Source organism: Anser brachyrhynchus (genome assembly GCF_964034855.1).
Source record: "Anser brachyrhynchus genome assembly, chromosome: 1".
Lineage (NCBI taxonomy): Eukaryota > Metazoa > Chordata > Aves > Anseriformes > Anatidae > Anser > Anser brachyrhynchus.
In genome coordinates, this window is record NC_137694.1 from 31,937,650 (window position 1) to 31,962,657 (window position 25,008).

At 41.7% G+C, this 25,008-nt stretch overlaps 1 protein-coding gene across 5 annotated transcripts in view; it reads right to left on the bottom strand.

Moving 5' to 3' along the window:
* GXYLT1 (glucoside xylosyltransferase 1) overlaps positions 1–24,323 on the bottom strand; it is a 36,150-nt gene extending 11,827 nt beyond the window's left edge. The window contains exons 1-2 of one of the 5 annotated variants that reach the window (XM_080574526.1): positions 24,273–24,323; positions 3,448–3,506 (exon numbers count right to left, since the gene is read on the bottom strand). In XM_080574526.1, the coding sequence (XP_080430652.1) occupies positions 3,448–3,506; positions 24,273–24,308 (95 nt within the window). In that variant the 5' untranslated portion in view covers positions 24,309–24,323. Of the gene's footprint in view, positions 1–3,447; positions 3,507–7,611; positions 8,928–8,970; positions 9,064–12,333; positions 12,564–17,110; positions 17,355–24,272 lie in introns of those variants that run through there. The other 4 variants (XM_080574523.1, XM_080574527.1, XM_080574524.1 and 1 more) reach the window with 4 other exon arrangements.
* Positions 24,324–25,008: the final 685 nt, after the last annotated feature.

Here is a 25,008-nt window from a genome sequence, read left to right on the forward strand (position 1 = left end):
CTTAACTATTATGAAAAGCTTTCAAATGTTTTATACACGTCAGCTCAAAGCCAACCTTTAAAACAATATTCTACACTTGAGCTATTCACATGCAACTAAGGGAGGAGATGGCCTAATAGAACTAAGAGCATCTGGAGATTTAAATTACAGCTTTCCAAGTTCTGAAAACACAGAATTCTTCAAAGTTAGAAAAGACATTCCCAAACTAGTAACAGTAGAGAAATGCTTGGCAAACATACCACCCATTCGTAGAAATTTGCCATAGATGCACTCCAAAATACAAATTAAGAGATCTGATTTTTAGCACAATCTCTACCTAATTTACACAACTAAAATATATTTAAATGCATACATGTTATATTTTATATCAACAAAAGATATAATGCATATTTTCTTTTTTTTAAAGGCATGGAAGATCAACACACATTATTTTGAGTTCTTTGAAGCAAAATACAAGCAATGATATTGTTGTAAAACTGCTGAAGTTTGGTACCGTAAATAACAGTTGAGTTACTGAGCTGAAATAGTTCAAAGGCCCTAAAACTAAAAGAAATCCAACAACTCGGGGATGTAAGATTAACAAAACCTCAATTAGAGCATACAGTCAATCTTAAGGTTTGAGGTGTTACTAAACATCACATGGATGAAAGACCTCACTGGTAGGATTCAGATCCAAAACTGGGTATCTAAATGACGCTGGCATATAAAATTGTGTCCAATCTCTCATAAAAGCTAATGGAGATCTGGTGAGCAGGCAATGAACCCTAGACAGCAATTCATTTTACTTCAAAATAAATAGCTAGGCCTTGATTCAATTGTTTAACATAGGTATAGTGCCATTTAATATGCTCTAGAATATCCCACCTGACCTCCAGGGGCCAGCCCAAAAGGACAGGGTATCTCAAAGACCATGTTCTATTAGACTTACGCAGATGTCTGGGATAGCCTAGCACTTTGCTTTTAACACCAGACCTTTACTTCTTAGCCACTTACTGGCTAGTTACCTGGGTCACGCTCTATGCTCTTTCAGTTTTAACAACAGTTTAAAACCTACTTGACACAGATACATAAATGCAGACATCTATATTCAGAAGATTTAATCCACAGACTGAAGAAGTCCTGCAGCAAAACCTCAAAAAAATAGTTCAATTTAACAGAAAAAATGTATAAAATATAACTTTTAAATGTCACAGAGGCATGCCCATTCAGACCTGTATACCTAAAGCTAATCTAAACCTTACACCATGTAGCAAGCAGCTGAAGCAAAGCAAGCTGAATGTGATGAGTAGCTGAAATCCACAAATAAATGCACTGCTGCAGCCTGAACAAGCTGCAAGCACCAGATTAGCCTCATCACTAATCCACCGAAAAGGGAATTACAATAATTAAGCCCTGCAGTCATGAGAGCCTGCATTGATATTGCAAGGTCGTGTGATAAATAATGGCACCAACTACACACACTGCAGAGCTGAAAGCCAAGTTCCTGAACCACTTGTAACACATGGCTTTCTATCAATAAGGTATGATGAACATTATGCCAAAGCAGCTCTAAAACACATGGAGACTCAAAGAATATTATTTCTACATCTAGTGACATCTGCAAATAAAAGAACATTTCAAGCCACACAAGAAAAAACTTGTTATAATGCTTTCACACTCACTTTGCCCACATCTAATCTGTTTTGTGTGTACGACTCCATGAGTTCAATTTTCTCAAATCTCTGCTTGAAAGTATTTTTTTGAAAAGGCGAAAAACTAGAAAAAGCTAAAAAAAAATGAATTTCCATTTGCACAATATGGGGAACAGCTGGACTGAGATCTGTAAGGGCCCAATGCAAAGCTTTATCCCCGAAGCAGATGGAGCAAGAAGCCATTTCAAAGAGCGGGCCATCATGCTCCGTGGAGATCATCAGCTAAGAAGGGGATGAGACATAGTAGGTGTCACACGCACTACAGCAGGAGTTACAAAACTCCAGAGCTGTGGCTCTCACTCCAGACTCCGTGAAGAGACATCCTCTAGCGATTAGAAGCTGCATTCGACTTCCCTGCGCATGGGCCATTGGCAGTCACATCCTCTTTATTTTTTTTTTTTTTTAAGCAATCTGGCCTCAGGCTGCTCCTCAGCCTCCACAAACACCCCTTTCCGCTCCCAGAGGACAATCACTGTTCCACCTTCACCCCGGGACACTAACTCCTTACACCTTGTTTCTAATCCTCCACTGCCTGCACCTTTAGTCACTTTTTGCCCCTCCTCCTGCCATTAGCAGTCGCATAAACTTTATGTTGCCCAGAAGCGTTTATCAGCCCAAGCCCTTCAGTCTCACCTTCATCATTAATATAACCCACCAGCAGAGCCAGTTATCAGTGCCACGACTCGCCTCATTCCCTTCTTCAATATTACATCTACACGACTTTAGTCTTCCCCTTAATTCCTTTCAAAATCTTCTGCCTTCACTTGCTCCCTTCTCTACTTCTCCTTCCTGACTTTTCCAGCCTCCGTAACCCTCTTCCCCTTCTTCACTCCATCCCTCTCTGCTGCAGTCAGTTAGGTAGTTACCTCACCAGAAGACAGCAAAAGCAAAACGTTGTTCATTTAGACAGCAACTTCTCATCACTGTGGGTTGCGTGTTGCCTAATGACACCAGCTTCCTCAGGCAGTACAGATTTTGCAGCAGTGCAGTAGCTGAGCTGCCCATAAGCAAAATAAATTTACTTTAGAAGAACGGTAACTTCTCTGAACCTGTGCAAGTTTTCAGAGATGGGAAACCTCAGAGCAGAACTTCTTACTGAACTTCAAAAAAAAAAAAAAGGTTCTGAAAGTGTTTGACACTTCCAAAAAAAATGGTTTCAGATTTTATTTTTCTTTTTTTTTTTTTACTTTTAACAAAATGTTCAGAGGCACCATGTGAAACAAAAATACAAATGCGGATCTTCATATGCATATTGCTAATTACCAGTAGCCAGATGTTTTGGTGTGAGAAAACTTAGTGCAGAAGCTGGAGAAAACAACAACAGAGCGTATTTCAGTAAGGCTTTCTGATAGACTAACAAGAAAAATTTGAGAATTCTAGCTTGTAAAGAAAAAAGTCTCCCAAAATTGATGTGGGAGTCCTAGCTCGTGTGTGTGTGGAGCTCTGGTAATTGAAATGGAAGAGCAAAGAATGCACCCATAGTCCAACAGAGGATACTGAGCAGAAAGCAATGACAAGATTTGGGTGTTTAGGGACAAATAAGAGTATCCTCAGAAAAAAAAAATCTAATTACATGTCAGTGTCAGTAAAAATAAAAGGAAATAAATCACCTGAGAGCACCACACATACTTGAATGAGTTTAGAAAATATGAAGAAAAACCAACCCACTTAAACACTATGAGAGCAAAACCACATACTTTGAAACATGCTGCTCAGCAGCAGCAAAAGCTAGGGTGCAAGGCATGCCCTGACGTACCTGTGTTGAAGTGAAGACCTGCATTCTGTCCTGATGAATTCTGCTGTGGCATTAGCAACCTAGGAGGAATGTAGCTGGTTATGCTCAATGAATCTGCTACAACAAGGTTTTCCAGAGCCCGTCCGTCAAGATGTTGCCTTTTATTTAAAAGAGGTATAACATGACAGACTGTATATTAAATGAGCATTTCTAGGTCAATTAAAATTACAAAGTAATAGTTTGCTCTTCTCAAACCCTCAGTGCAGCTCAGCTGAACTTCTTGGGAAAAAAGGTGTATCTTTTTTTTTAATTAATCTTATTTTTCACCACAACTTTTTTTTTTTTTTGGCACATACAAATATAGTGGCACTGGAATACAAAAAGTCATTAAGGAACCTTAATTTGTGTTTAAAAAAAAAAAACACTGGTGCATAAGAATTCCTTTTACCATCCACTGATCTGCTACTAAGAACATGCCTAGAGGTTATCAGGAAGCTCCCAGAACAACTTCGCTGGCTGTCAGGCTGTCTTCCCTGACTCCTTTAACGTGGCTGGGGAAGCCAAGGAAGGAAAGGTTAGCATCCAGCTACTGAGAATACAGAGTGATATGAATAGCTGAAGCATTAAATCAACTGAGTAGCTGTTGTCCTTTCAGATTTTGACTCATCAAAGAGGACAATTAAAAATATTTGTAATTTTCTGAGAAAAGGGCAGTCAACTTGCACAACTAGTTTTCATGTACAAGCGCCACTGCATTACACGACGCTAATACTAGACTGTAAGAATTGTTTTGTAGGTTACAGGTGAACATTCACGTAGAATGTTCTTGTAGAATGTGTAGAATGCAAAATAACAAGAGTTATTCTACCTCCAAACAAGTTTTCCCTATGTTTTTTCTGGGAGAGTGTTTCTTTGATCGTTTTCCCATATGCTCTGTACCACACACATCATGCCTGCTATATGTGGCTCCCTAAACAAGGTGGCTTAATTAAGTCTCAGTCCTTCCTCAACATCACTAACCTAACTTCCCATTTGGTTGTTCAATCAAGGATTAGATTGCCAGGTTCACAGCTGTGTTGAAAGTTGCTTTACTCATACAAAAAAAAAAATCCTACTGCAAACGGGTTTTCTCTTTTGGTATAAAAAGCTAGCCACATTATCACTGCAAATATTTTCCCCATACAAATCTTCTGGTAATTGGCATGTAAAATACAAATCAAATTGGATAGAACATGCAGGACAAATTTTCATATAACCAACCTGTATTATTTCAAATCTGGCACCACAGCACATCTCAAAAGAACAAATGGTAGATATGTAAATACAATATGGATGGCTTACTTATCACATCCTCTTTTCTTGTAATGCTTTGTGCTTGATCTAAATCAATTGAGCATTAAAGAGCGTGACCCAGCAGCCTTTACTCACCAGAAAAAGAAAAATAAATAGGCAGAGCGAAAAGGCAGCAAAGCCTGCACTGATCAAAATGCAACTGTGAAATCATTCCCACATTTACAGAAAGTATGATCAATGAAACCACAGAAATTATCTGGATTTGAAAGTGATAAAAACTCTAGTTTTTACTGAGCTTAACTTTCTACCACAGCACTGAATTAAAAATAAGCCCTAATCAAAGCTTATTTTGTGTAAGTACGCTAATGATACCGCTGCATATGATGTCTAAATGTCATCTACTCAATTACAAACTCAATTAGTAGATTAGGTATGAAGTTACAATTAGCCATTTAAAAATCTACTAGAGAAGTTGAAAGTCCCATCCTCCAACGAGCTGGATATTTTCAGGACTTTCACAATTCATTTTAATTTATCCATATCACCAGGACCTCGATGCACTCAAGAAACGTGAAATGCCTTTTTAATTAGGCAATGCAAGTTAAAACCCACTTAGAAACAACATCCAACAACTGAAAGCAGACAGACCAGATAACCAAAGTAATGACCTCTCAGATTTTTTTTCTTACTCAGTCTACTGCACAGATGAGCAGCCACACCTGCCAGGTCACATTGGGCACCATGAGAGGTGCACCAAAAAGGACATGAATCATCTAGGTAGGTCATGCAAAAGCCAAGCCTCATTTTATCTTTATCAGCATTGTTTAAATTTTGGATAAAATCTAACCATTATATGTTAAAAAAAACAAAAACAAAAACAAAAACTGATCTCATCCTTCTTCTATTAAAATAAAGGCTAACAAGAAATATTCTGTACATAAGACGTTCTGTCTGAATAGTGTTGTTAATCACAATGTTGATATAAGACATGGGTGCAGAATGGCTCAAAAATCCATCCCACGTACAGCATGGACAATAGATCTCAGACTAACTTAAAGGGACAAGATCCACATAAACCATCATTAGAAACATCAACTGCTCAGAGCTCACTGATCGCAAGTGAGGTTGAATTAGCTCTACCATGAATCAGACCGAAGTGTCTAAGAACACCTCTCCTACGAACTTCCAGACCTCTAGGGGTCTCCAACACTTCTGTTGTACAAACTTGAATCTTACAAATCCACATTTTTGTTGTCACTTCATGCATTAAACATACAGTTACTCAGACAAAAACGATGCAGCAATCTGCATTTCAAAAATGTCTATGCCAAGTTCTCTCTCATGGATAACTGCATCACCTGCAGTTCCAATGTCCAGAAGAAAAAAAGCTGACAACAGTTGCAAGTTATAAACACAGAAAAAAAATTGAAGGTTTTCAAAAGAAAGATTTAAAAATCTAGAGGATAAAGGACAACCTTCAATGTCTGAATAACTTGACTGATAAAGGGAGAAGAGATACTCCATCTCATACTACATTGAGATATAATTTATGAATATACTATTAGCAAAGAAACTCTGTCTATGTGGTCTGCTCCTCTGGACAAACTCATTTGGGTCCATTTATTGAAATGGCACGCATAGAACACCAGAAGCTCTATACAAACTGATTTATGATTTGGATAAATACCGTTCTCTTTTTATGGATTAAATCAGACCAAACACAATACTCAAGATAAGTGGTGGTGTGGTTCAATGACCAGACTATGCCATCTCTATTAAAAACATACTCATTGGAACTCCCATTATTTTGTTGCCAAGTCTATAGGCAGTGGAGTTAGCTACCCTAAGATTTCAATAAGATACATAACTGTTAGGTTTTTCTCATATCCCAGTCTCTTCAAAATGCTGCTTTATTTTGCACATCACTACAACAATCATACTTAGTTGTATAACACAAAGGTTCAGTGAACTGAGGATCAAATTGTAATAGGTAGAGGTTATAAGGTAGAAGTTTCAGTCCTTTATTGCAAAAGATATCCAAATCAATCAGTGTTGCCTCTTTACAGAAAGAGTTTATCTTCTTGAAGAGTCAATCTTGAAGTGGCTTTATACATATGATGTCAGGAAACAAGAATGCTAGATTTCATTTGCAGTGATTAATAAACTTGCATGGAATTAAGTTCATTCCTCTTCCTCCAAAATCTTCCTGCAAACTTGAGAATGACTCAATATCACTTGAGAAGCATAAAATGGTACAAACGGCCTGAATTCTTCAACTTATCAATGCACTTAGTACAATACACCTATTTTCTTTGAGAGAAAATTAAAATTACAGCTCATATCCGAAGCTGAATCCAAATGGCAACTCTCTTCTGTTATTCCAGCACATGCGAGGAAATGAGGCTTATGCAACAGGCTGAATGCTGAGACACTGAAATTGCTTGCTGCCGTCCAAAGAGGGAGCACTTTCTCCTCCTTTCTGCCATCTTCCCCACTCTTCTTACACAAACCCAAATTCTGACACTCACTGCACCTCTCTGAAACTAACTGAACTCATTAAACATAAAAAGAATTAAAGCCTGAGGGAGATAGGTGGATCCCTCTGAAGTTAAGACAGGTCAGTAAGGAAATAAGCACTAGAGCCAGCACAACATTCACAGAACCACAGAACAGCTGAGGCTGCTCCAACCCCTGCTCCAGCAGGGACACCCAGAGCAGGCTGCCCAGGACCACGTCCAGGTGGCTTTTGAAGAACTACAAGGAAGAAGACTCCTCAGCCTCTCTGGGCAGGTGCAGCATTCTCAATAGAACAGAACGTGTTACAGCTTAATGTATGTGCAAAGGAACTGCATGGTGTTTCTCCAGTTCTGGTTCCAAGATCCCACCACTTACCTTGAGCCTGGCATAAAATCTGGAAGGGAAGTTTTCTGCTGGTTTAACGCGTTCCACTGTATCGTGGAGAGTTTGGGGACATCATCACAGGCAATGGGGTCAGAAGACAACACCACCCTCTCCTCTTTCAGCACTGCACAACTGCTACACTGGCTCAGATGTCCATGAATGAACAAAGCATACAATCTCATTCTGTCTCTCCAAAAAGGAGAGACTAAGCCCCTAACACCCCCCACCGCAACAGCACTGGCACTCAGTTTACCCCCACATCACTAAACTTCATGATGCTAAACTCCCAAAAGCTAACCTTAAGGGAAAAGGATGTGAACCGAGTCCATTCAGACAGTTAAATAAACCAAAGGGAAACTCAGATGAATCCCTCTGCCAAAGGAGGGTGACACACTGGCTACTAAGTGCAGGGAGAAAGACTCAGCAGTCCCAGTTTAACTGGGTACTTCACTAACAGCCTAAAAATCAATCTAAGCCATACCTTCAAGTAACTTCTTGGCAACTGATAAGTTTAAAAAGCACTGAAAGCACACAAACAAAGAGGAATAGGGGACAGATCTAAAATCTTTCCCATGATTATCATTTTCAGTAACATTTTAAGTTTTGTGAAGCTAAAGCTTCACAAAATGGATGATCATTTCAATTTTAGATATAAGAAAAAATAACTTCAAACTTTAGTTATATACTGAGGAGAACTATACAGGTTAGAGAAGATACCTCAAGAAGATTAAGGCTTCCTCCATTTCTTTACAAGTTACTTTCCTAATCTGACAGCCTAAAGCAAGTGAACAACCACATCAAAGCATTTAAACTTCTTGTTAAAGATAAAACTAAGGACACAGTATACGCTTTAACATACTGTATCTTAAAATGCATTCTACAGTAGTCATTTCAGTGGTTTGGGTTGAAGTACCCTCCTCGTATTCTATATAATATGGAATTTTAATAAAAACCCCAAGACTTAACTACTAAGCTTACCTGTCATGATTACAAGTCACATCATGGGTATTACTGTGCTACAAGTTTTATTTATCAAAAAAAATCATCAGTAACTTTTAAAAATATATTCAGATTGACTTTTTACCAATGTTAACAAATATTTATTTAAGGAAGCAACATAACTGAAAAAAATATTCTTTGTAATAACACTTCTTGTACAACGTCTCAAAACATAATAGAACAAAACGAGAAAGCCTATCTAAAGGCAACCACAATACAAGCATGTGAAATATATGTCAAGCAATCAAAAGATTTTGCTTTGTCACCTTGTTAAATAGCGAGAAATGTTGTTATAGTAGCTGCACCTGTCTGTAACCAAATAATAAAGTACTATTTAATAATAGATCCTACCTAAAAGCAGCTTCCCAAAAGCAGTTCATTCCACAAACATCAGAGGGCAGCATCCAATAGGAATTCCAGAAAGATACAGACAAATTCTTACACCTAACAGGATAAGACAAAAATAACCTATATGAATGTTACTGAATTTATGGCAAAGTTAAATGGATTATTTTGTAGCTCAAACATAACTTGAATAGGTAATTACTTGGCAGAAGACTCCCTATGTAATGCAGCTTGGATAACACAAAAGAGGAGGTGTCAACCAGGAGGGGTTCTTTTAAGGAAGAGCAGTCCCAATCCTTTCACCTTTCCTCTCCACGTATTTTTAGAGTGAAAGAAACAAAAGGGATGGATTTTTTTTAAGGTTGTTCTACATTCTCTGCTTAGTGCAAGTCCAAGGCAACACAAAGCTGCAAAGAACTCCCTCACCTTTGCAGTACCTTTGTCTAACCTAAGCAGGAGTAGAACATTTCAATTCCAAATTTACACTGTCCATTTAAACACAAACCCTATTCATCCATGACTATTTAGAGCACACCTGCACAACTCATTTAAAACTGGACTTTCAGCACCAATTGATTCCATTATTTCAAAGGTTATTACAAAACAGAAATAATCACCACATCTGACAAGTTTTCCTTCCCCATGCTAATGACAAGACTACTAATTTGTTGACTTGTGCTACACTAACAACTGAAAAATAAGGTTTGCTAGACCACCGCTAAATTTTATGAAATAGCAATACGGGAAATATTTTAAAAGAGCATTAGAAGTGCGTGGTTCAAAGTTTCAGTTGAGGGAATCAACATCACGATTGAAAATCTTAAATGAGCATGGGGAATACTGCAAAGCAAGAGGTATGCACTGTTCAGTGACTTCCTATGCTTCATCTTTATGCCCTGGTGACATGAGGCCAACGGTGTTTACCCTTGTCTGAAAATTAGTATCTGTGAATCAAAAATGTGCAAGAAGGAAAACCACAGAAAAAAATGATGATGGAAAGATTAAAGGACTACAGCTCAAAACCGTACTGGAAGTTTGTTGTGCAAGATTTAAATCAATCAGCACTATCTCGGCAGGGTAACCTGACACCTGCAAAGGCCAATTCTTTGTGAAAAATCACATTTAGTATTTACTGTAGTATCAAAAATGGCAAGCTGTAGAATTTCTTGACACTTGAAAAAAAATGATAAACATACAAAATATTATACTAAGCCTCATTAATTGTTGGTGGGGCTGAGATCTTCGGTAGGGATCACAGGAAATCCTCATATCCTGTAGATACATGTGTTTGCAAGAATTAGAGAAATCTAATCCACAAATAAATATCTAGGTACAAAAAAGGGTAACGGATTCGGGTAAGTGCATATTTGCATTTCTCTGGGGAAAGTTAATGGTATAAAACTGCAAGTTGTCTGTGCCAGATTCTCTCTTACCTTAATCTTTGTTACTTCTGAAGTTTCAAAAAAAAAAAAAAAAAACAACTTCAAGGCACATTAAGACCTTGTGCTTATCTGAAGAACAATCTTTACAATCTCCAGTACATTTTTGTACTGTCTCTCATTATTTTGAGGTCAAATTAATAGATTCTCAAAAAATTAAAAGACTCTCAAAAAAACAGTCTCTGGTTTGGAAGATTATCGTATTATTATTACAGGGGATTCTTCTTCCAGCTGTCACAAGAGCAGTGTTTTTCTCAGCTGCCTTGAGCTACTGTCTTATCCAGCCTACTATGGCAAGAGGCAAGCTTGAATTAATGCCAAAGTGCTTTCTCTGCCACATTAGGCCTCTTCAATACCCCATTTAGCACTATGACAAGGTTGTCAGCCATGGATTTGATTCATAAACTCCATTGGAAAGAGAGGTGTTACCAAGATGCAGGTGTATGTACTTTGCCTAACGTTAGACTTTTTCCTGCAAACAGACCCATCTCTCAACGGACCGTACGCTACCGTATTCCATACGGCTTTCACACAGAACTGATTAAGAGACTGAAACTGACAGGTAGCATTTTCTTATTGCTATTCGCAATAAGTTAATTCAAAAAAGACATTCGTGAAGATTTTATTTTTTTTACTTGAAAGATAGAATAATATTTGAGAAAAGCTTGGAAGACAAACAAAGTGTCAGAAGTGATTCACAAAGCCAAGGAGGTGCGTTTTGTCCAACAAACAGGTTACCTGAGAGAACACTAGCCGGGCAGGAATAGTCACCTTCAGCATTAGGATATTTTGCCCCGCCTGATACAGGCTGTGTGGTTGAAGGCTAATCTCCATAAACACAGAGGAGAAAAGAAAGGCTGGAGGAAACCCAGCAAACCAAGCAGCCCTGCCCCAGCTCCTCCCAGCCGTGAGGCAGAAGGTACGGGGCCCGCCTCACTCCCTCACCCCACAGCTGAGGGGGCTGCCAGCAGGGGCAGGGGGCCTGCTGGGGAAGGGCGTTCAGGGGAATGACCTTTCAGGTTTTACCTTAATCCTAAAGGAATGACTTTTAGGTTTAGGGGAATGACCAAAGACAGGGAAAGCTATGGATTGAGGTGAACTGTGGAGAAGGGAGAAAGGGAGAACAGAGAGAAGGCCCGGTGAGATGTATACAGGCTGCCAGGCGTACCGCCGGCCACGTGTGCCTGATGGGCAGCCTCCTGAACACACTCAATTTCTATACTCCTGGGTGAAGGGGTGCTCTGTTCTGTGTGTGTGTGCGTGCATGGAGGCCAGCAGCTGAAAAGGCAGCCTCATCACAGGGCCTCAGGAGCCTGTGGTGCCAGAAACCAGAGACCTGTGTGCACCCGGTGAGTGGGTAAGCACGGTGGTACACGCAGACACTAGCAAGAAGCAAGCCAGACTAGCCCACAAGTGGGGTAGATGGCTTGGGAGTGGGGTAACAGAGAGGCCCCAAGTCTGGGCCAGACTGCAGAGATCAAATCCTGAGACAGCTACTGAAAGAGTCAAGGGTTTAAGCCAGCCCCAGAAGTCTCAGTGCCTGAGCGGTGGCCCCTGGGGGGACCAGAGGGTCCCAGTCAGCCAGCAGAGGGGCCTGGTGAGTTGCAGTTTGACATTAAGGCCACAGGTCTGGACCAGCTCTGCGAAAGATCCATTCGCATGAAGCAACTGGGAGACCAGGCAATCTGCCTGCCAGACAGACTGAGTGTCTAAGGGCGGTTAGTGGAGGGATCCACAGATCCGCATCAGTGCCTGGGTGTGTATATTTAGGGAGTCTGAGTACCAGCGACCACAGCGGGGCTGCAAGCCTGGTGGTTTGCATGCCCAGGGCAGAGACAGGGGAGACCAGCCTGTCCAGCAGCTGGCTCCTGCCCCTCTGAGTGCCTAAGGCCAGTTACTGCAAGGATCCACGCCGCGTACATTTACATACTTTTCACTAAGAGGCTTCCACCCTGATTAGCCAGAGGAGGGAACAGGATCAGGCCACCTGTGCTGTCTGTGGTTGTGCAAGAGCTATTTTCTCTGTGTTGATGTCTGTGGCCAGCCGTATGCGTATGCATGTAGTGTGGGCATGGGCGCCTGTCGGGAATTAATGCTCAGCTTTGCCATCATCAGCCTCGCCACCGGACTACTGGGCTGGACAACTCCTAACACCAACCACTGCCAAAAAAAATAAATAAAAAAAACCAAAGAAATACAAAGCTTTAAGAACACTGTTAGCACAGACAAGCATTCTCAACATTCCGTTTAACAGTTCTACGCATCTCTCCCCTAGACAATTATCCATTTAATTCCTCTAACAGGTAATTTAGTTTCAACACAGAGAGACAGTAAGAAAAATTTAGTTTTATAGATATAGCAAAAATGTATATATTTTGACCTGAAAAGAAGGATTTGGAGCAATGTTTAATTTATGTGCAAAATACCTAGCAATGCATGCCTCACACTGACTGAGGCCCTCTGCTCAAGCGAGGCAAGTTCTCACCATAAGGATCTCCCAGCAACCAGTGGCAAAAAAATCCTTTTGTTAAGCATGCTGGTGGGCTTCCTACTAATGGAGATCATAGCTTTCAAGCATACTTCTCAGTCCAGATGGCATCTCTTACACCACTGTAACTTCCTAATGATTTAGCTGCATGTCCAAATAGTCAGGGTTGCAGCCAACTAACTTGAGTCATGGCTGCTGCATCCCTTCAGTACTGCACTAACAGCCCAACACCAAACTGCAAGCATCGAGTAACCGAGAAAGACTGGCGCAGCAAAACAGGAAGGCTGCAGTTTTATTTCCTTCCTGCTCATACATGCGGGAGTAAAAAGTTAGGAAATACGAGTTGTTCAGTTCCACTCCCAAACACACTGAGAAGCCCTGATTCTTCTGAATAGCTTTTCCTGAACGATATCCCAAATTTGTTTTGATTTATTTTAATCTGAAAAGTAATAGCTTTATTAGACAGGAGGCAGCAGATCCCAAGTTTGATGTTAAAACATCTGACACAGGACAAACTTTTTTACTAGAAGAGTCTTGACATTGTTTCATCAACTAATAACATGTTTATTTAAAACAGCATTTGTTAGTCAACTTAGCTACTTGACACACTCAGATGATTTTTTTAAATGAAGTTTCAACTTCAAATTATTCCATGCTTCATCCTTTTAAAAGTTTTACTCACATTTTGAAACGTTCAGACAGTTCCTAGACCAATTCCTTAACGTACAATAGCTGAGAAACACTGGTGAAACTGCTGGTTACGTTCTGACACAGAGGAAAACAGCTGCCTACAGTGCAAGGGAAGAAAGATCTATCACAACCATCCCACTCTGCTGCCTAAGCTGCTGGGTTATACACTTCTTGCACTTTTCCAGGCACTATAATCCACTTAACTCTCCCTTCGCCAGTCTAGTTAGAGAGCAAGAGAGTCAGACAGCAGTTACACGTCACAAAACAGTGTGCCTGGCTGCATGAAAATGCTAAACTAGAGCATAACAAAAAAATGTCTAATTTTAATAGGGTCAAATTCGTTGACCTCACTGAATTCATGGAGCTGACTACAGACCGATCCCTGCTCTGTTTCACAAACTTCCCATTAGATTAGCACTCCTTTTGGATCCAAATAGAAAGAGGAAGATTATCTGCTTAATTGAAGTGGCAATATTGATAAAATTAACTGAAGACTCACTGCTCATAAGCACAGTTACAGCCTGCTAATTAGCTGATCTGAAAGCATGTGGAGGAGTACTGCCTTGAAAGGATACTCCACAGACAGCAGATTATAATATTATTGAATGATACACATGTAAAAAAAAAAAGGGTGGATAAATGCACATTTGGTACATTTTTTCCAAAGCCACCTTCCTCATCCATAAATCATACTAGCAAAGAAAAAAACAGCTGACTATACACAGCAAATTTTGACTGACTTTGTGTCTTCTGGAGGTAGACACTTAAGCATTCTCTATTTTCAAGTTCAGATCTGTTGTTCATTTAGCTATTATATATGACTACTTACTATTCATTACTGCTTTTCTCACTGGAATAATCATGAGGACAATCTGGGGATTTAACTGAAATTCTTGAAATGCTCTACAGCTATTTATACCAAGTTTCAAGACACAAGCTTTTAGTTTCTAGTCATCTTGTTCCTCAGGCTACTGTAGCCTTTGAAACAAACAACTCATTACCAAAGTGATTACCCAACAAGCTCCTCTGAATTGTTATGGTTATTGGAGGATCTTGCCTCAACCTGTAATTCTAGTTTCAACATGGTACTTCCCTTTTAATTAAAGATTTTCTACTTAAAAGCATCATCACTATTGCAAAATTCTTCCAGGTGTGGTATTCTGAAGCTTTATTCAAAGCTCGCAGTTTTCAGTTCACATGCTTCTGAAAACTACCAGAAATCTTGACTTTTCTTCCCCATCACAGAATATGGCCAAGCTCCTTCTGCTCTTATGTCATATACTAAATGAGCTTATTTGGGAAAAAGAGTTTCCTTTTCAGCTGAGAAGAGAAAAGCACTGCTGAGTGCATAAATGCTTTCAATGGCAGTTGAATTTGCTTTGCTAAACTGTATTTTAAAGCTAACAGTGAAAACAGCTGAAGGAGCCCACCGCTGAGAGCTACTATTAACGCATATGAAACACTGAACTTCAGGAAGGATGAAAAGGTTATCTGAACACAATTTACTCTACAGGGGTACCAATCCCTTGCTGTCGTACACAAGAAGCAGGCATAAACCAGCTTTGTAGCTATCAGGCTCCGGCTCCACTAAAGAAAGAGCTGAAGTATGAAACCTGAAATACACCCATACATTCATCAAGATGCTTATATCAATCACACAAGAGAGCATAACATGATCTAATGCCTGAGAATAACCAAAATAAGTATCTTAAGGAATATTTGGTGTGGCATTTCTCAACTGCCACAGGATACATTTTTTCCTATGAAAAGTCCCTTAAATGCTTTCCTTAAAAGCCTTTAATGGGCTAAGTTCTAAGGGACCCAGCTTCTTGCACCCAAGTTTTGCAAATGCTGTTTGTACAAGCAGCATACAAACTTCAACAGTTTACAGTGGGAAGATGTTCATCCTGAGCCTTTACTTTGACAGCAGTTTATAGGTAAAGAACTCCCACAGAGCTGTCAAACAGACACTGATTTTGCAAAAAGGTATGTCTTCACGAAACTATATGCGTACGAATCATTTATGGCACTTAGACCTTTGGAAGGTAACTTTCTCAGTCTGTAAGGCTTTTCAAAATTGCAACACAGTGCAGATTTGTATCTCATCCCACTGTAATGCAGCAAGAAGCTGCTTGAACCTTGTTGGGGTTCTCCCCCCCGGTATTCAAGTTAAAGTAACTTAAATGTTACGTGTTAGTACAAATATTAAAATAATAACAAGTATAACTTTTTAAATAGATTAGGTTCTTCTGCTAAGGACCACAATCCACCTGAAAGTAACATCAATGTTTGCTAATGCAAAATTATTTAATTATCATCTTTTGCCCACCAAAAGCTTTCTTCAGGTAGATTAAATATTTTCTTTATCAAAACAAACATCATACATAGGATTTTTTCTCACATTTCTGTTTAAAACTGATTTATTATTCCAATGAAATGTTACAAAAAACTTTTTTCTAGTTACCATGTTCTTTAGAACTAGCGCATTTCAACTCCTCACAAATTTTAATGCTGAACTAGAAGCAAGGAACAAACATCCCCACGTTTTTCCAAGTCGTAATCTGCATTCATCTGAACTAAAGCAAAGGCATGGAAAGAAAAAAAAAAAAGCCAACGCATCCTCTCAAGTAGTTACACCAGTCAACAGTTGGGTTTCACATTTCAGCCAACTCCACCCCTAGCAACTCAGAATGCTGTTTCAAGATATTTTAAGATGATTAAGTCAGAGTTTGTCATCCTGCCACCCTCCATAACTCCTTGGCACCAGCGCTGTCACTTTCATAATTGCACGGTGAGCCGTTTCAGAGAGCTGAGCTGCCCAAAAATCAGGTGGTTTCGGGCAGGCCAGCACGCCCGGAGAGCTCACCTGTGCGACCCCAGGAGCACAAGTGGTGTCGGAGAGGGAAGGAGAGGCAGTCACCAAACTTGTGTGGTCTGGAAATGGTGGAGATTTACACTGCTGGACTTCGGCTGGCCCACGAAGGCCTGGTCCTGCTCTCTCTGCAGCTTGAGCAGCAGATCCCATCGCAGAGTTTTCGCTGGCACCACTGCTCCGGCAAACCCCAGGAGCACAGGACCAGGAAACTAACCTGCAAACTAACTCAGGCCCACTCCCCACTTGAGCACACGAAATTTTCTGCTGAAGGGAGGCCGGCAGCAGCAGCGCAGGGCCAGAGCAGCCCAGCCTTACACCTCTCCGACCGTGCTCGCTTCATAAGTGACCTTATTAATTATCTCATCATAAACATTACCGATTAAAGTTGAAGGCGAGAGCTCAAAGTCGCCAACCCCAGCCTCAGAGCCGAGCATTTTGCCGGGGGGGGGGGGGGGGGGGGGGGAAGCAAACCCAAGCGCCCTCCCCCCGCCAGGCCTCGCCCCCCGGGCCCCTTCCCTTTGTCTGCCCGCTGCGGGGCTCGGCCCCACCAGCCCCGGTAACCGGCCCGGGAGGCGCCGAGCAGCCGGGGGCGCCCGCGGCACGGTGCCCCGCAGGACCGCGGGGGGGGAGCCGCCCCCCGTCCCCGTCCCGTACCTGCCGGCCCCGCCGCTCCTCCCCGCCGGTCCCGGGTCCCGCTGCCGGCCGCCGGGCTCCTGCTCGAGGGAGAGGGCCAGCTGGCTGAAGCCGTAGAGCAGCGAGCAGACGCCGCAGCCCAGGCACAGCAGCGCCACCCGCCCCAGCCGCCGCATCATCATCATCATCCTCCTCCTCCTCCTCCTCCTCCTCCTCCTCCTCCTCCTCCCGCCGCCACGGCCCCGGCAGCGGCGCCCGGCAGCAGCCGGGGCCCTCCCGGCAGCGCGAGGCCCAACGGGCGCGGCGGCGCCAGCCCCGGCGTGCGAGGGGAGGGCCGGGGGGAGGAGCGGGGCCTGGCGCCCTGCCTCCTGCCCGGCCTCCTGCTCTCCTCCCCTCCCTTCCTCCCTCCTTGCCCAGGCCTCCGGGAAACACGTCCCTGACAAGAGGCCGAGTAAAGAAATGGCCCAGGCAGGTGCCTGGCTTGTCAAGCTGCAAGCACATTGACATCTCACCTGCATTATACCACAGAATCATTAAGGTTGGAAAAGACCTCCGAGATCATCTGGGCCAACCATCCCCCTGCCACCAACGTCACCCACTGAACCATGACCCTAAGCACCACATCCAACCTTTCCTTGAGCACCCCCAGGGACGGTGACGCCACCACATTCCTAAGAGCAAAAGAGTCTAAGGGGCAGTGAAGGCGATGCTTTTCCCCACAGCCATCAGTCAGGGTTTCTGCAGTGTTACCTTCGACTTGCGCACAGCCACCGTTTGCAACGACACTGCTTCGTGGATACTGCCACAACACTGCCTCGTGCTCACTGGGCAGCTCGGTTACAAACCATACAATCACAGAATATCTGAGTGGGAAGGGACCCTCAAGGATCATCGAGTCCAATACCCCCTTTCTCCTCCTGAAGATGCAATCTGAGCGTGCAGTGAATTTCAAGAAAAAAAAAAAAAAAAAAAAAGGCAATCTGATTTACACTAAAGCTTAAAAAATCAGTTATACTGCAGATCACAGATTGCGGGGCCTGAGGGTATATGTTGAAGTAAATGTCTGTGAAACCTCAGCTATAGCTTACTGCTTTTTTTTTTTTTTTTTGGCTCTGTTTAAGAGGTGGGGAAGCAGAATGCCAAATGGCAACGCTAGTAGCTCGAAGAGGTGCAATCCCAAAATGTCCTGCCTATCGTCATCCCCAGGAACAAAGAAATGAGGAAAAAAGGCAGCTCTTGTGAAGTATTGGGTACTCAGCTATGTTTGGGGTATAGGTATCAGGATGATCACTAGGAAATAAGAGTAGGGAAATAGAAACTGGGAAAAGAAGCAGAATCTAAGAAAGGAAAGGAACCAAGGAGGATGAGGAGCAATGATGAGAATTGCACAATCCCAGACTGGCTGAGGCTGGCAGGCCCTCAGGAGCCCACCTGCCCCAGCCCCTGCCCAGGCAGGGACACCCAGAGCAGGCTGCCCAGGGCCACGTCCAGGGGGCTTTGGAAGATCCCCCAGGAGGAGACCCCACGGCCTCTCTGGGCAGCCTGTGCCAGGGCTCAGGCACCCGCCCAGCACAGAAGTGCTGCCTGGTGCCCAGGGGGAGCCGCCTGTGCTCCAGTTTGTGTCCATTGCCTCTTGTCCTGCCACCGGGCACAACTGAAAGAAGCCTGGCTCCATGTTCTTTGCACCCTCCCTTTAGGTATTTATGGACATTGATGAGATCCCCCTGAGCCTCCTCTCCTCCAGGCTGAACAGCTCCAGCTCTCTCAGCCCCTCCTCACAGGAGAGGTGCTCCACTCCCTCAAAGATCTTCCTGGCCCTACGTAGGACCCTCCTCACTATGTCCATGTCTCTTGTGCTGTGGGGGGCAGAACTGGACCCAGCTCTCCGGGTGCAGCCTCACCAGTGCTGAGCAGAGGGGAAGGATCCTCCCTCTCGGTGACACTTTGCCTAACGCAGCCACGAATACCATCGGCCTTCTTAGTGACAAGGGCACGAGGGCAAAATTCATGGCCAAAGATGGCAGGGTGATGGAGGGACCTCATGAGGGATGGACTCACTGCGAGAGTCATAGATGAAATAAGGAAAAATTTGAAAAAAAAGACTCTAAAAAGAATTTGCTTAATGAACTAAGGGAAATTTATGTTAGTGAGGCCATGTGCTACCAGACGTGACAGAAAAAAGGGAAAAAAAAAAAAAAAACAGTTCTGGAAGTGCCACTTAGTGTTGCAGCTGGGCTTTCTGCTCCTCCTGCTTTCTGTTCCTCCATGCTTTGATCCCCCTTATCAGTGGATGAACTCCGCCACTCTGCCAGCTTTCCTGTGTTTGTGCTCACAATCAAAACCTGGCGTCTTGTTCTCCTTGTATATCTGCACCCTGACCTGTGTCACTCACTGTCCCATTTCACAGCCCCCTGACATATACTACCAAGTCCCCGTGGCAGGTAATAAATAATACTTTTCATGGATAAATGAAGCCCTGACTTCTTGCCCTTACTGCTCAGGAGAGCTTTCTGTTTAATCCAGGAGATCTCGGTACAGATAAGAAACAAAAAGCCAAGAGGCTGATACTATATTGTACAGACTGATGCATAAAAATAGTTGAAGAAAATAATCGGAAGTCTGAGATATGTGGTGAGAGGTGGGCAATTTTAAAGGCAAATTCATAGCAATGTGTGAGTTGGAGAGGAGAGAGACAAAGGAGCGTTTACTGACAGTGGCCTCAAAAGAGAAGTCCGGTTAGTCCCCACTGCAGCGTGACACTTGCCTTCTGAGCTGAGGAGTGTTCAAGTCGAGGAAAATGAAGCCTATAGGGTGTTACACAGGGACCAAGAATGAGTGTGGCAGCTGGCCAGCAGCGATGCTTTCATGTGTCAGAAGAAGAAAGTGTATTTTTAGACAAGAAAAGAAGAAATAAAGAGTGATAAGGGGAGATGAGATAAGGGGGAAAAAAATCCTTTCGGATTATCAATCATACCATTTCCCTGGTAGGAATTTATAGGATTCTCTCCGTTCCGTGCTGTCCAGGAATGCCTGAATAATGAATGAGTGAGAATGTATCTGCAGTGGTCTAAAAATATAACTGAAGCAAGGTCAAAGAGAAAGTTAGTATCTTTTCTTAAGGTATCTGATGCAACTGGGGAGAAAGAAAAAATCCAAGAAAAGATCAGATTAATTTATGCACACACAAGCCTTTTTTTACACTGCAAAATCTGTGCATTTAATCCAACTGGCAGTTGGTCTGATAAGAGGCAAAAAGCTTCTTACTACAAACTCTGCTGTGTGAATAACAAAGATAAAGAAAAATGACTGAAATGTCATGCCTAAGTTTCTTCTCTGAGAAAAAAAGCAATATCAATAGTTATCCAATTATCTAATACAGCTTTTAAAATTCTTTAAAGAGAAATGATTATATACCTTTATTACTCACCATAATTAATGAGAAATATATAACATTTTATGCTGTAACGTTTGCTAGTCTTTAAAAAAACTGTTAAAACATGAAGAAGCACAATCACATACAAGGTTCTCCCCATTTATTTCCAATTTTAAATCTTTAAATCCTTTTCCTGAATGGAATTAAAAGCTACCTAGCCATGGTAGCTTTTGTAACTCTTAAAGGGATTCAGTTCTATTTGCTATGTCCAGAAAATACCTTAAATCCAGAAAACAGTAAGCTTAGAAAAACTACAGGCGTTAAATATTTAGGACAACTCATTTTATAAAAGAATAAATACCCTATACTTCTGTAAATGTGTTCAAAGGCCATAAAAGCAGTTCATGCATGCCAGAAAATTAAACCAAAATTCTAACTACTCATTAGATCGAGAGATAAATTAGATCAACTTAAATTAAAATATATACATACTCACAATTATGGAAGGGGATTATCAGATGCAACCAAGAGAACAAAGAGAGAAATCAAATTCCACTCAAACTTTCTGCTAATGAAAAAGCCCAGTCCTAATCAGATGCGTTTCCATCATTTCTTCTGGGTTTGTTCTTTCAGGAAGTTAAACCATTAGTTAAGTTGGCAAAGCAATAAGATTCTGCGCTGACAGATTTGTGTCAAGGCTGCCAAGCGTGCAGACCAGTTAAGGGTTTTTCAAAGGCAAAGACACTTTCTTTGATGTTCACATGCCCTTTCGTACAACCTGCAGTGTCAACACTTTGCTATGATAGATTGTAAGGTTGGGTAAGGGAGGGGGAACTGCTTTGCTGCCATGTGCTGTGCATATGGTATCATCAGACTTCTTGGTGTAATGTCCCTTTTCTGTTTGTACCAGACATCATTTTTCTTTCCTTCAAATTTATTCTTAAGACGAGGATTTAGTTTAGTACAGCTGCCTTCCACTCCTACCATATCTACTCTTCAAATTTCCTCACATCAGCCCCAACATTAAAAAAAGTTCGTCAAAATTCTCAAAATCAATTTTGATTACCAAAGTACTATCATATTCACTCATTCCTTCTCTTTTTAGTTCACGTTTGTTTGCATTGTAGTGTCTGTTTAACCTACTTAGCCTATAAACAGCAGCTTACCATATTTTGCAGTTACTCTTCATATTAGGAATATACGTACCTGAGGGCAGTAGTACACAAATTTAAACAAATTGCAGTTTGTTTAAAACCAGTTTGGGAACTGATGTGATACTTTACAATATTCCCTGGTTTCTTTCAATTTGAATAAATTATTTTATCAGTAGTACAATTTACTTTAAAATCCTCAGTGAACAACCATAAGCTATTAAACTATTAAGAGTTAAAATACTTGTTCATCTTAAGGAAGTTCAATTTCCTTGTCTTCAATAAATAAGCATGCATCTATATATCCACCCTAGTACAATTTTTAATGCCTTCCTCCATTAAAAAAAAAAAGGCAGAAATACTTTCTAAGAGTGTAAAGATAATTTTCTTTTTACATATTTTTCTGTATTTGTGTGTCAAAGATTTTCTTTTCCTGTAGTTTTCTAAATAGGGAGCTCCAAAACATCAGTCCAAGGGGGATTCTCCGTGTCAGGCTTTGGCTTCATCTAAAATTCTCCAGGGAGTGTCTGGCACAGCTGTTTGTGTTTAAAATACTCCTGGAAGGAGTCAAAGCAAACTTACCTACTTATGCTAATGTGTACCATGTACGAAAACAGAAATAAGTCAAGCAGGCTGGGCTTTATGGTTGTTTTTATTTGGTTTGGGTTTTTTGTTTGTTTGTTTTTGTATATATAAATACTCCAGTTAAAAGATCTTAACTTGTCCTGCTATGGTTTGCTACAGCATCAAGTGCTTTCAGTGCCCTGACACCCTAATCAGGGTCTTTAAGTTTCTACAATCTACTGTTATGTTTTTGTTGTAATAGAAAAAATATTTACTAACTAAACCTACACAATAACAACTTGGCTTTATGGCTTAATTTTTACAATGAAGCATATCAACTAATCTGGAATTAATCCTGCACGGTACTTTCCACTTTACAGCAACAGTGCAGACTCCACCCAGCAAATCAGTGCTGCTTGTAATAAGTAGCTCATCCTACACTCTTTTTTGAAGACCCTTTTTTAGAAGCAACACATAAACTCATGAGATCCTCAGACCACAGACTGGAAACCACTGCTTTTTTATCTATTATTTTTTGTTACATTTGATATGAAGACATTTTATATGTTTTACTTATTTATTCACAAAGTGAAAAAAGCCTGCATGGCTAGGAGAGTGAAACTGCATCTAGCAAACGGCTAACATGAAAAAAAGTTAGATGACAACCACCAGCTGCTCTGAAAAGAGGAAGCACGGGTTTAGGAGAGTTGCCAGGGACTCTGAAAGCCATTCAGCAGTGCAAGCCAGACACACTAGAGGCAGTGAGGCAGGTAGCCAGTTGCCCCTATTTCCAAAAGTAAAAAAGTCAGCATAACCTGGACTGGGAAAGACGACAGGCGTTCACTCAGTAAGGAGAGGCTTTGGAAAGCAGTCAGTTAGTCAACCAGGTGAAGATTTGATTCACTTTGCCAATTTCTGGCCAAGCCAACTCGTTATTTTGTCTTTTTATTTCGCTTAACTCCCTGCTCCTCGGCAAGCAGGATTTAACCCTGAAACCAACGGAGGGGACATGTCAAGGATATAGAAGTAAAGTCCTAATGCTGGTCTCTCCACATCTTGTTCTCTAGGGATTGCTTTGTTGCTGAAATTACTAATTCAAAGAACAGATTAGATCAGCCAAAAGTACTAGCTGTATAAAGCACTTAGTGCTTGAAATACCAGGAAGAGGCTAATACTTCCTTTTGTACTGACTGCCCCTTTCATAACTGCACAGCGCAGCCATGGAACAGACAAATGCCTACAGTACACAACAGGCTTAGCCACCACATATCCTCATACTTTGTCAATAAGTTGTCATGTCTGAAGGAGTGACGGTGAGCAGCCAGCTTGCCTTTCACAGCCCTGTGCCACTCCACCGCAGAGCACAGACACAACCCTGATTGTCCCTGGTGTCCTCGGAATTGCATTCGCCAACTGTTCCATGCCATGGGGCAGAAGAGATGCTCTGCTGCCCACGACTTCCACCCAAAACATCCGAGACACCTCCAAGCATTGCTCACTCATGATGGCACTAAGAAATTACTCAGCTTTCACCCTTCCTTTCCCTGTAATTTTAGAAAGATGCATTTCTTTTACTCCTTTATTTTCTTTCAGGTCAAGAAAGGGTAAAAAATAACTGGACACTGTACCAAGCTCTCTCCAGGCACCAGGCACAAACGGAATGCTGTGATCTCCCATGGCTGCCAAAACATGGGTGTGGAATTTAAGAAATTTGTTTTGATCTTCAGACCCATAATTGTGTAGTGGACTTACTGAAGAGTCAACAGAGGGAAAAAAATGAATAGAAGGGTGACAGAAGGGCTTTACAACTTGGTCTCCTCTTTTCAATTCTGTTCTCCTAAAACAGAGAAGGAAGTGGAATAAATTAGAGTCCTTTAATTAGTGACAATAGCCCCATTCTAGTATCTGATGCCAATTTCATCTCAAATGCATTGAAGATCGCCTTCCTTTGTAGAAGTCAGTATTTCTGCTAATACTGAGCTTGGCATTTATGTAAACAGTTTGCTACCGCACGCTGCCTGCGCTTCAGGATTATACCCAGCACTCACAAGATGACGTTACATTCTGCACCCGAGGATGCACCAGCCTCACATACTGCCTGCACGGAGCGAGGATGAGCGCGTGTACTCATGGCCAGCACGTCAGTCACCTGCTACACAAATGGGAAACGCTGACTGGCATTATGAGGGAACCTGCTCCTTTCAACAATGGCTTGGAGGATCTCAGCCTCGTGCTGCAAAGCAAAAGAAACATCAAACAATTCAGAATTGAACACTGGAACTGTACATAGCTTGAAACTAACTCGAGACAGACCAATTTTTGTAGAATCTGTTTTAGGAAAAACAAACAAACAAAAAAAAACAGCTATGTACACAATGTGATGAAATCTGCTTAGACTAAGCCTTCTCAAGCTTCTCACCTCAGTTGTTACTTTCTTTGCAAGCACGGATGTTTTCTTAGTTTCTTGCTGCCTTGGAAGCAGCACTTGAGTATCTCAACTTCCACCACAGCTCAGAGGCGAAGTGAATAACCCACGCCAGTAAGCTAGCAGAGCACACCTGGCATTTTGAGAGTAGGTTCCCTGGCTGACAATCTGCTACAATTTATCCCCAAGTTGTCCACTTACGTTTCTTGCACTTTTGCCTAGCTAGTACAAGTAACACATTCAGAGAAGGGTTCTGAGCACTTTAATTATTTTATTTACCATTTATCATGACGCACCCTAAGCATCACCACTGCCAGTCAAGACCGAATACAGTGCACCTGCAAAAATTTTCACTGAAAATACTTGCCTGTCAGGTTCTTCACAGGCAAGAAGTATTACTTTATTC